General features: G+C 43.6%; 2 protein-coding genes across 2 annotated transcripts; one reads left to right on the top strand and one right to left on the bottom strand.

The window, feature by feature from the left end:
• Positions 1-754: 754 nt before the first annotated feature.
• kiaa1614 (KIAA1614 ortholog) lies at positions 755-5,922 on the top strand. Its single transcript, XM_040183322.2, has 7 exons — positions 755-939; positions 1,618-2,561; positions 2,691-2,751; positions 3,043-3,229; positions 3,825-3,937; positions 4,028-4,200; positions 4,617-5,922. The coding sequence occupies exons 1-7, from the start codon at positions 875-877 to the stop codon at positions 4,811-4,813; spliced, it is 1,740 nt and encodes a 579-aa protein (XP_040039256.2). The 5' UTR covers positions 755-874; the 3' UTR covers positions 4,814-5,922.
• Positions 5,923-6,255: 333 nt separating this feature from the next.
• On the bottom strand, positions 6,256-12,538 carry stx6 (syntaxin 6). Its single transcript, XM_040183338.2, has 8 exons — positions 12,273-12,538; positions 10,883-11,052; positions 10,682-10,776; positions 9,257-9,316; positions 8,855-8,983; positions 8,626-8,732; positions 8,262-8,356; positions 6,256-8,080 (listed from the first exon to the last, which is right to left on the bottom strand). The coding sequence occupies exons 1-8, from the start codon at positions 12,305-12,307 to the stop codon at positions 8,004-8,006; spliced, it is 768 nt and encodes a 255-aa protein (XP_040039272.2). The 5' UTR covers positions 12,308-12,538; the 3' UTR covers positions 6,256-8,003.
• Positions 12,539-12,761: the final 223 nt, after the last annotated feature.

Genomic DNA, 12,761 nt, shown 5'->3' with positions numbered 1-12,761 from the left:
CTGAGAGGAGACACAGGTAGCGCTCAGGTGTCCAGCACAGAGGCAATGCTTAGAGAAGAGACACAGGTAGACACTAGTGATGGGAAGTTCGGATCATTTTACCGACTCGGTTCTTTGAATCTCGTTCAGTGAAATGAACGGATCCTTTTTCGAGTCATTCGTTTATGTCGGATTATGTTGTGTTCCTGCATTAAAATAATTACTACTCCCGACGTGTCTTCGGGTCAATGATTCGTTCATTGAGCCTTCCCATAAGTCCTGATGCGTGGCCACGAGAAAATGAACTAATCTTTTTTTGAGAGGACTCGTTACTCTCGAGTCCTTGTAAGGATTCGTTCGAAATGAACGAATCGTTCACGAACGACACGTCACTAGTAGACACAGGTGTCTGAAGTTGTAAAAGTTGGACTGTTTTGGCTTCCTATTTTTCACAGATTTCATCAATTAAATATCAGAACGCGATGAACCGTCGGCCATCTTGTTGTTTTTCCACGAGGACTTTTCTTACTGAAGGATTCTTCTCAGTGACAAAAGCAACCAGAGATACAAACAAACGGACGACAAACACACACACACACACATCTAACAGACAAATGGCACAAAGTAAAACAGGCAAATGAACACTAACAAAGGCTGTGTAACACACACACAAAGCGACACTTATGCAGCGAGTGCTGATGTAAACTGTCTGTGGTCTCGTCAGGTTAATTAGTTCTGACGAGCTGCTCAGTTTAATCCTCCTTCCCCCGTCACACCAACCAATCAGAGCTGGCGATGTCACCCCCTTCCCTCCCCCACGCCCTGCGTCTGTGTGTTCAGTCTCTTTGTGTCGTCTCCGTTGCCGCGGCAGCAGCAGTTTGAGGACCGAGCTCGTATGAAGCGTCGCTGCGTTCCTCTGAGAGCCGACCACAAGCTGCTGACCCCCGACACACACTCTCTGTGAGTTACACACACACACACACACACACACACACTCTGCTTGAGTGGCCTACAAACTCTATGATTAACACACACAAGTTACGTTTGTGTGTTTATGTTATGGCATCTTTTACAAACCGTTGTTTGTTAATTTCTACTTATTTACGTAGTAACTTAAGAAACTGAAAAAAAACGTGTCCGTCAGTGAAGAACAGGACCAATCGCAGCCGACCTGAAATACTTTGTGACACCTGTTCACTCTTTGTGATTATACCGTAACTTCTTCAATTCTTCACTTCATTATTTTTCCGTAGAGAATCTGTCAGACATGAACACAAACAAACAAATAAACACAGCAGCGATTGAAAGTCAAAGACATGACAGCTCAATAAAATATGTAATATAAATTCACACATTTTTGTGTTTTTGTCAGTGTTCCTCTTGTTGTTTATGTACATTGAGCTGCTAACCATATGTCCTTTATAGAATGAATTGACAAATAAATCTAATCTAATAAATCTTTAATGTTTTTAATGTTTCTTCATCAAACCACGTCCCTTTGAATAAGATCCACATCCGTCTCGCTCTCATGTTTTTACTCCACCTTTTTCCATCTGACCCCGTCCCTCCATCACAGTTAACTGATCCCAGTCCTGCTGCATTGACGATGCCGCCCCTCTCACGGGGTTCTGTCCACAGGTCGGGGGTCAGGTTGCATCCTGTCATCCGGGTGAGGTTGGGGGGTGTGGCCTCATCGTCGGGGCACCCGGGTCACACCTCCGGCGCCGAATCAGCCGCCTGGTCTCCGAGGCGGCGGCCGGCGACGTCCACGACTCGCCGTCTGCGGTTTGAGGACGAGACGGAGACGGAGGCGGAGTGCCGCTACCTGGAGCGACAGTGGCAGAGGAGACGTGGGGGACAGAGAGCGACGGGTGTCTTGGTCTCAAAACCGAACCTCAACCAGTACGTCAACGGCAGGGCAGGACATGTTGTTGACAGGAAGCAAAGAGGACAGACGTCTTCGGGGGGCTTGGGTCAGTGGGACGCCTGCGGAACAGTTTTAGGGGGCGGAGTCAACCTGAATCTCCGACTGTACCCACCTGCACCTGGAGACCCAGGGCGGGGTCCGCCCGCGCCTCGCCTCAATCTGCGCACTGAGCCCATCAGAGAGACCTACATCGGCTCTGTCACACCTGGTGAGGTCGCTGGGAGGGGGGGCCGGGCCGGGCGGTTTGTGGACCACCACTTGAGGAGGACGGCCGGTCAGGTGAAACTTGAGGGAAGCCAGACGTCCACCCCTCGAGCTGCGCCCGCCACTGACCTGCCAATCAACCCCTACGCGCCCGATCAGCTGACCACGCAGACCTCCGGCAACCCACGCTCCTTCTCTCCCACTCCTGTGACATCATCAACAGCTCCCGTGACATCATCGCTGATGTCACAAAACATCCGGCCCGACAGCACAAAGGCATCGCAGAATCTGAGCCGTGGCAAAGAAGAGAAGGAGCCGCCGGCCGGACGCCGCGCGGGTGGCGCAGAGCTGGAGGAGAAGAGCCCTTCTGTAGAGGAGGGATGTCTGGATCTCAGGATGAAGAGCAACTCCTCCTCCTCCTCCTCCCCAGGGGGAAGCGAGGAGACGGCGGGTGAGCATGTGCATTCTTAACTCTGAGTTGGCTTCCGTCTGCTGCTCAAGGGCCCTTGGCTTTTGTTAGGATATGACATTTGACCTGAAAAGGTAACAACTAACATCTGGTCCTCTGATTGGTTTACAGCCCCGGCGAAGTCCGGCACCAGCTGTGATCAACAGCCGGTGGGACCACAGGATGATGGATGGTGAGTTTTAACTTCGACTGAGTCTGTGTGATGTCTGCTGCCGGATGTCCTCACTCTGACTAAACACTTTGATGTAAACTAGTCGCCATGGAAACTGCACCGCATCATCTCTCCAATGCGACTTACGGCCAGCTTGTTTAAACACTGTAAGACCCAAAAGAATTTTGCTGTTTATGCAAGGAACTAAAAGCCTGTGCTTGAAAATCATTTTTCTCATCATCATCATCATTTACTGACTTGGACTCGTAAGTAGACGCTGTTGTCCGAGGCTGATCACCTGTTGTCCTTCAGCCTCATCAGCAGAAACCAACCTTCCCGCCTTTCTCTGCGTCGTCTCTTTTCCAACGTCGGACTGAGCAGGACTCGAGCCGGCAGCCTCGACCGGCTCGCCTCACGGCCCGACACCTCAGCGTCCAGCCCGACCCCGCCGGTGCCAAAGAAGTCCCCGGGCCTGCTGAAGAAAACACCGTCCGCAGCGGTGAGAAGATCCTTTAATTACCATGTTTTAATATACCTGCAGTGGTTACTCTCTGAAAAGCTGTTAATAAACAAACAACAGTGTGGAGGGTATCCGCGCTCTGTGGGGAAACGTACTGAACTGGCATCTTGACAGCATCGCTGACAGCTCAGATCTGAAGCCTCGAGGGACGTGTGTTCAAGCAAAGACCTGAGCTAATTGCCGACTCGGTACCTGATCCTTCAAGGCTCCATGCGGATGCGACATGATGGGACTTCTTGGGGCGGTTGCATCTTCCCAAAATATCTCTGCAGTGAGGGTTAAGATTATATTATTCTTACATGTTTCAAGTATACGTTCATACATTCAGCGTGTGCCACCTCAGTTGTTGTCGCCGTGGTTCCTGTTGGCTTTTTCAATCTTGAAACTCCTCTGAGTGACAAACCCTATATAAATTCAATATTCAGGTCAGTCTTGTTACAGGAAAACAAGTGTTAATGTGTATGAAAAGGGTATTTCTAATCAATGTACTTCCAGAATCACCATAATCATTCACTAACTCCCTCATTCAGACCGTATTCTTCTTATTTGAGCTGAATTTTTCCTCCTTGTCCAGCACGGTTCCCCCTTCTCGCAGTTGAGGAAGTCGTTGTCAGTTGAGAGCTTTGCGTTGGAGCAGAAGAAAAAGAAGACGGATCGTTCCGCTGACTACCGACCAGCCGCGGACCAGTAAGACAGTCCCTTGTCACAATAATCTCTGCGGGACGTCCCCTCCGATACCCATCCCTCCAACCGTTGGTGTCTCCCTCTGTCTCCTAGGTTGGTGCAGAGGTGTCTCAGTGTCGAGGACGTCAGTCGTCCCTCTTTCGTGCGTTCCATCGGCCGGGTTCTTGACGTTTGTTCTGACGGAACGTTTCTGTTGGAGGTCATCCGACCGAAGAGCCAGATGTATGGATTCATCATCAGCAGGGGGAGAGGACGGCCTGACTCCGGTACCGCCAATACTGGAAATACTACTAATACTGCTCCTAAGGAAGGAGGCGGACTACCTTTCTGTGGTACTGCCAATACTGCCAGTACTACTATAAATAGTACTAATACTACCAGCCATCGTTAGGTGGTTTAGACCAGCTGACTTGGATATTATGAATGCTACAAATAGTAATGTCGATGGGTTAAGAGCCTAAACCAACACTTTGGGCCGCTGAGATGCTGCTCTAACCTAACTGACACAGCAATTAATGTTGTTTTTCTTATTTCGCTTTACTGCTAAAGCTTATTGTACTACTGCTACAGATTTGATGACTCTGGATCTCCTGGAATCAGAGTTGTCTTTCCTAAAAATGATGATACTAATCCTGCATTTTGTATCAGCACAGCGTCACAGTGCTTTTCATGTGTACTGTAGGTGTCTACGTGGAGGACATGGTGGACAGCAGCACTAAGAAGTTGTACGCTGGCCTGCTGGCGGTTGGAGATGAGATCCTGGAGGTGAATGGGGAGAAGGTAGCCTGTCTCAGTCTGGACCAGGTGACCCACATGCTGACTGAGTGCCCCTCGGCCACCATCCGGCTGCTCCGACACCACAACACCGCCCCTGCGTAGTCACGTGACCGTACCTTGTCTTTGACAACTAGACTCAAAGATTCACTCCACATTACTGAAAACTGCAAGATACTTTTTATGAAACCTGCAAGCATCTGGTCCAATCAGAACCTCACTCGAACACCCGAATCCTGCCCTGAGATGCCCCCCGACTGCACCTGCACCAATCATGTGAGCTGCTCCTGTTTCAAGACAAAGCCATCGTGTCTCCGCAGCTGATCGACATCCTCATCAACCCAGAAATCCAGTCTACAACCTCTGTCCTCAGAGAGTTCAGGTCAACGGCTAAATAAGTTGTACAAGTATTTGAGTTCAGGCAGTTGGGTGGACCGATCCAAGTATTAAGGTGTTTAAGTATTCACAGTTCAAATGATTCAAGTATACTTGAAGTTTCATTATCAGATGTTAGTCTTTGAATGAGTCTTAATGAATATTTGTCATTAAAACCATTAAAAGCAACACTAACCAATTATTTAGTCTGCCAGAAAATATGTATTATGTCCCGATATGTAGAATGCCAAATGCAGTATGTCCAAGTACAGGATATTCTGACATGTCGGGTCACATTTAGCAGTGTGCTCGCCAGCATGAGTTTCTGCAAGAGGACAAAGTTCAAGGTGCCATGTGATGAGGAAGTGGCTTTGTGCCAGTTGGGAGTTGTGTTGTGTCTTGTGGATAACTACTGGAGCTTCAGTGGCGTTTTCTGCTCCCAATCCACAGAGAAATATGAAAACATAAATAGATGAATAAAAGAGAAGAGCGCCTCACGTTTGGATTGTCCGACTATAAGTTCAGGATTTCCTTTATTTAAGGACATTGTGCTTTTTTCAGTTCAGTGTCCGAAGATGTTTCTGCTTTGTGTTTTGTTCTCTTGGGACCTGCTGTCAGGTGACTAATATTAAAATATTATAACTTGTGTTTTTCTCTTCAACAAAATATGAGTGCGCTGTTGTCAGTTGACTTATATAAACATATATAGTATTTAAACTTCTGCAGTATTTCTGTGTCTGTACAGTTTTTCTATGTTGATAAGCTCCTTGTTTCCTGTTAACTCTCTCACATGTAAAAGGATGACACAAGCTGTTTGTATTAAAGTTACCCTTTATGTGTACATGTATTCATCTGTGGAAGAAATACTATTGGAAAAAGATTGATTTCTCTCAAAAAACTAAAAAAGCTATTTTTTAGAATAAAAATATTGAGAATAAGAGATAAAAGAAAAATACTAAACTACTGGATATTATATTTAAATCCCATCCCTTTATCACAGAAAAATATACAATACATTTTTAATACAATGTATTTCCCTTAAATGGGCTTCCAAATACAGTTACATTGTTGTATTATGAAGCAAAGTTATTTATACTCCTTATAAATTAATAGACATGAAAATATTCAATCATTTAAAGCAGGCAGCGAACATTTTAAAGATCACAGACTGCTTTTATTTTATGGATCAGTTTATTGAAACAAAATTATCCTCAAAAGATGAAATAATAAAGAAAGACGGATGATGTTTTTGTTCACCAGTCAATGATATAGTTTAATAAAATCGAACAATAACAGTTTAACTTTGAACTACATGTCTTCCATTCAGCACAAATTCAGTCATTCTGTTCGGATTCAGGATGTTACAGCAAAATACAGACTGGTTGTTATCTTCATTATTCATAATTTAGGACTGTTTGTTTCAGAAATGTAGCTCTAAAAACATGGATGGATGAGTTTCTACATTAGTGGCTGTGAAAGCACCAAAATAATTCATAATCAAATCTCAAAGGACATACAAACAATACTGAATACTGTTATGAAGAGTTAAAACAGATCAAAATGAAGTACAGAGATTAAACCCCACAGGTACGTGTGTCTATAATCTGTGTACGTGAGAGTATCTGTATCTGAGTTTTATTTTCTGGAGAACACTGGTTTTATTTCATTAAAATCTTAACAGGGAACAGACGTGATATTTTGCACCGCTACGTGTACCGTGAGTCTGATGGCGCGGGAGGATCGTCTGCCTTGTTCTACACCCGTTACATGATTACAGACAATTTAGAAAAGTTACTCGCCTGCTAACCTTCGGGGCTTCACATTAAAAGACTTCCAGAGGTTCATCTGGGAAATGCTTTTATTGTGAAGCATCAAAGTGTGTGATTTTAAACAGGAGAAGATTCCACTCATCTCGAATGTCCTGACCAATCGGTTCAGGAACCGCAAACACAAAATAAAGTAAGATATACCGTTAAAAGATTAAAAAAAGAGTCAGTAAAACTAAACGATATTAAATGTAAACGCAAACAGGAAATCTTAGTGTTTAACAATGTTTTCCAACAAACTCCAACCTCAGACTAATCAAAGTTAAACTGAAGTTTAACCCAGGATTAAAGTGACTCAATTAAGGGTTAAACATGATAAAAACTGTTTATAAACTAGGATTAAACCTGTATAAAACCAGGAATAAAGAAATGTTAACACAGAGTTCAAATGGAATTCAAGTTGAGAGTCAAACAGGGTTTAAATACAGAAAATACAGAATAAACCTGTATGCTCTGGAGTGTTTTTATACGTTTTATCCAGTAGGCTTGAGTTTGGGATTAACACAGCACACAACTGGTAAAATGAGAATAAATGAGATTATACTGCACGAGCGGTGTGAGAGCTTTGCAAGGAAGTTTTTGATATTCTTCGTATTGTTCAACGTGGCCCTCGTTTACTTCAATCCAAGAACTTCAAGAAGTAAATCTAGAGTTAAACTAACGTTAAACTAGAGTTACTTTAGTGATTTAATGGGATCGAACTGTTGTGGTTATTTTCAGTGGTTATTTTCAGCCCTTTAAATACAACAAACAGGAAACATTAAAACACATCAGACATGTTTCCACCTGCTTTGACCTTTGAAACAATTTTAACAACAGTCAAACAACGTCAGTCCAAGTCAGTCCAGTAGAGTCCTGAAGAGTCCAGTCGAGTCTCACACACACAGTGTGGTCCAGAAAGTCTGTCTGTGAGTCCAGTAGAGTGTAGTAGAGTATCGTAGTTCAGAAACACCCAGGAGCGTTTACTTAACCTCCGTAGGGCTCAATGGAGTCTGATAGTGGGAAACGGTGTTCAGTAGAGTCCAGTGAGGCTCAGTAGAGCTCAATAAACACAGGTTTAAGACGAGTTCTGTGGTGACCGGAGGATGAATCAATCACAGGATGATTAAGAGGAGGATGACCACGAAGAGGATTGAGAGCAAGATGCCGATAGCGCACCACTGAACAGGATCTGAGGAAGGACAGAAAGTTAATGAATATCAACTATCGGAGAAAGAACTATACACTAACTAACGATTAATATCAGTAACAGTAAAATGCTCCAATTACTGCCGTATTTATTATTACATTGATCGGTTTTGTCTCGAGCAGAAACACTGAGGACGACCTCATGAGTAGTTAAGACACTTTACCGCTGGTCATGTGAGACACTTTGGCCAGTTTCTTCATGACGTTGTCCAGTCTGGACTGACTGCTGTCCACCTCGTGAGTGAAGTCATCCAGCATCCTGCAGGAAAAGCACAAAGAGAGTCAACAAGTCCAGGTCAGGAACCAATCGGAGACCACCGAGAGCGGGCCAGCCAGTGAGCCACTTCCTTTTAAAAACTCAAAATCAACTTGGATCAACCTCCTGTCCCGTTATCTTTGTGGGGAACCAGGGAAACCACCAGAACTCCCATTAACAAAGTCCCAGCAGCCAGTGCAAACACACGTGCGTGATGGTGCATTTAAAACGTAGAGGAGAACCCGTGAAGCGAACCCCGTATCAGTTCTTACACAGACTGTTCATCCAGCTCCATGCCAATCCTCTCCGACATGTTCTTCAGGACTCCGATTGTTCCCGACACGAGCTCCAGCTGCTCATCCTGCTGCTCGGCCATCAGCTGATGCAAACACACATTATGTGCTCGCTTTGAATCCACGTGATTTGTATCACAGCATATGAATTGATATTGCGTCACATTTTAGAGCTCTGCCATTGGCCGGTCCCTGGGTGTTCCCGTACCTGCTGCTGGCCCTGCTGCTCCTCTATGAAGTGAGAGTTGGCATTCTGCAGTTGGCGGTCCAGCCGGCCGTATTTATCAGGACCGGGTTGCCAGATCGGGCCCTGAGCCCCACGGTCACCCAGCAGAGCCTGGACATCACAGCAACACAAAAAGGAACCGTCACGCATTTTCCATCAGGAGGAGGGTCCAACAATCTATTGGACCGTCTCCATTTTAACCTGGCAATACTCTTATTATATCTATATATATATAGAGAGAGAGAGAGGGGGGGAAAGTTTAGATTTGAAGGGTTCTCGGGAAAGGGCATCTGTAGGAAGAGTTTTGCTAGAGGGTTGTCAAGCTCCTCTGAGCACCCGGCTAAAACACAGAAACTTGTGTGTACTTCATGTGTGTTTCATTACCTGCGTGTTCTTTCTGTCCACTGACGCAGCAGTTGGACTCGACATCTGTTCTTTCATGTCCTTCAAGAGAGATAAAGACCATCAGTCGGTTCTTCAGATAATATACTTCATCCAACCACATTGTTTCAAATAAATCACACAATAAAGACTCAGCATGAAGTGTAACTACTTCAAAGCGGTTATTACCTGTGTGTGGCTAAAAAAAAAAGCATTAAAAAACTTTTATTTCCAACTCTTTATTTTAACACAGAACTGCAAATTCACATTGCAAAAATACTTCAGAAAGTACGGGTGGCTCCTTAATAATCATTTATAAAAAATAAAGAAAAAAACCCTCAGGATTGGTTTTAACGTCAGAACTTGTTCTCTATACTACTCGCACACATTCTCACTTTCAGTCAAACACACAAACGTTTAAGCTCATTCATTAAATTATCACCGTCATTGTGGTGCAAGTTAAGTAAATGTATACACCACATCTAAATACAGCTAAAAAATAACCAAGTGCTATGAGATGAAATTAAAATGGCATTTGTAACTAGAAAATGCATTTCCTGCAGAAAAATGCGTTGGAAGGCTGAAAGCTAAAAGCTGAAATAAATTTGAAAAAATTGCTTAAAATACAGAAATGGGAGAAGCTGAAGGGAATTTCCATAGATCTGCTGAAAATGCAGAAATGATAAAAACTGAAATTAATTGCACAAATTGAAAAAAAAATACAGAAATTAATATTAAAACATTGCTGTTAATACAGACATCAGAAAAATATTTTAAAGATTTGCTGAAAAAGTTGCAGGAGCTGAAATGAATATTAAAAAGCTGCTGAAAATACAGAAATATCAAACGCTCAGAAGAATTTAAAAAAATTGTATTTTTTGTAGTAATATTAGTAGTAGCATTAGTTATAGTTGTACTTGTGGTACTAGCAGTAGAATAAGTAATAGTAGTTTTAGTATCAATAGCAGTAGAAAAACTAGAAGCAGTTATACTGTTGGTTATAGTACTAGTATTATCATCTAATAACACTAATACTATTAGTCAGAGTAGTATTTGTAGTAATATTAGTGGTAGTAGTATTATTATCTGTAGAATTACTACTGGAGGGAGGGGGCGGACTTTTGTGACGGAGGGATGACGGGTAAGAGGATGTCGGTCTGTTGACAGAAGGCATAGCTGCGTCATGTGACTCCACTAATCAGCTATTATGGTTCAGCTGTGTGAGACAAACTGAAAACGCACAACCATAAACCGCTAAACCTGTTTGTTTTTTTGCTCCGCACGCAACTAATCAATAATGAAATTTGCTGCCGACACTTTTACTAATCGATTTTTAGCGATTTCATTGATTCGTTGCTGCGGCCCTACATTAGTCAGTCAGTTCAAGTCACTACAGACTGATGAGGGTGAGCGTTCAGTGAAGCGTACCTTTACAGTCTGTTTGGTGGTAGTGATGAATGCTTTCCTCTTGGACAGCTCGGCTGCATCCAGGTTGAACTTCTTTGGGTTGGACTCAACAATGCGTTCACTGAGAGTTAAGAGGCATGTTTATCTGAAAAGGTTCACACTTAATATGGCTGAGCTCACAATAAGCAAACAAAAAAGAACACTTCTGTGTTTCAAGGATATTGATTGTCTCGTCGAGGTCCTCCAGGTCCCACTCGATGGAGCGCAGACTGTTCCTCAGTTCATTGGTCGTCCAGTCCATTTCCTCCTTGGAGGCCCCGCCCCCCTCCTGCGACAGCTCGCTCCATCTGTGATGGAGGCTCTGTGCTGCGTTGACAGCCTTCTGCACCTCACTGTAACAAACAAACATAACGCATCAGTGATGGTGACTCTGCGTTGCCTTCAAAGCCGTACTAACATCAGGATGCAGCAATCAGACAATAACAACACTCTGGCTGGATACCGATCCGCCACCAGTGTCTGATCAATACACAGCCCACCTCCGTGTGTGGAAGGGACTAGCACCCTTCTTCCAATATGTAAGAATATGGGGTCGTCGTGGCGCAGGGGGTAGAGCGGGTGCGCTGGGAACCGCAAGGTTGGTGGTCTGAGTCCCGGCTGCCCCATGTCTCAAGTTGAAGTGTTCCTGAGCAAGACACCTAACCCCTAATTGCTCCCTGGGCTAAATGTGAAAAGGCCATGGGTTTAAAGTGTAATGTAAGTCGCTTTGGATAAAAGTGTCTGCTAAATGACCTGTAATGTAATGTAAGATACAATCAGACCAAACAAACATTGCTTCCCTGACTTTTAAACTAATAATACATCTGAGGGAGTTGTCATGTCTGTAACAATTATGAATTTGACAATACTGGTACTAGTACTACAGTACAAGGGAGGCGTCTTTAATTATTCAGATTGTTAATTTGAAAATGTATGATTAAGTGCAATATGGGCTGGATGATAAGCATTTAAAAGTCGATATAATGAATTCACCGTCACCAGCAACGGCATAGTGGGCCGCCACAGTCTCAGTAGTTCATGGGACACACTGATGGTAACTGACCTCAGATCAGACTAGTCAACAATACGCGATCCAGCCGTTTGAGTTTATGTTAAACAGGTACAAGATATTGGTACAGAAACACGTTACTATAAAACACAAAACAGATACGATTTTATTAGAAGAGAAACTGTTGCTTGAATTAATGATTCAGGGATCTTAAAGTAAACTAAGAATAAAGAATAAACATGAAACATTTGAGCTGATACGTTCCTTAAGATTCATATAATTAATTCGATTGACACCTTTAATAGTGTTTTGAAATTAATTGTATACTGACAAACTGATTATCAACACTAGCTCCACTAACAGCACAGCAACATGCTAACAGGCCAACTCACAGCACACTGAAAGCCAGCGTTAGGAGTCGGCTATGGTTTCTTCTGCGTGCTTCTAAGTAATAAAGTTAATTAGGTTTCAGTCCCTGTGGTTTGCTAGCGAGTCTCGGCAGACTAACAATAGCTACTGGCCTGCTGTTAGCATTAGCGTGGTTAGCGTAAAAACTGCTCTGACCCTTTGACGACGAAGAATGGATCTTCCATAGACATGTTGCTGGTTCCGGTTCAGTCGGAGCGGAGCCCCATCACACACACAGACTTTCAGCTTCAGATCGAACAAAGCGAACCCTGTTCAATGTCTCATTTATTGAACTGCGGTTGGCTCCATCGAAACTGCTGTTGCTTCTTTGTTTACATGCAGCGGCTTCCTCGGCGGAGGCGGGCCACTGACGTCACGAAAGCTGTTCTTCTTCTAGTGTTATCCTGGTATTCACGTGTAGCTGATTTGAGCATTTCTGCCGCCTTCTGTTTGGGAGTTTAAATCAGCCAACACTAAATCCATAAAAAAGATAACTACACGAAATCGTTGAAAATACACTAGTCTGTTGTGTAATAATTATTCAGATAAATATGCAGCGTTTGCTGTTGTACGTCATTTAACACAGATTCTCATTAGCTGTTCGTCTTACGCTGTTTTAACATTATATACTGTAAACGTTCTTAG

Source organism: Gasterosteus aculeatus, chromosome 8 (assembly GCF_964276395.1).
Source record: "Gasterosteus aculeatus chromosome 8, fGasAcu3.hap1.1, whole genome shotgun sequence".
Taxonomy (NCBI): Eukaryota; Metazoa; Chordata; class Actinopteri; order Perciformes; family Gasterosteidae; genus Gasterosteus; species Gasterosteus aculeatus.
This window is presented reverse-complemented; position numbering and strand designations above follow the sequence as displayed.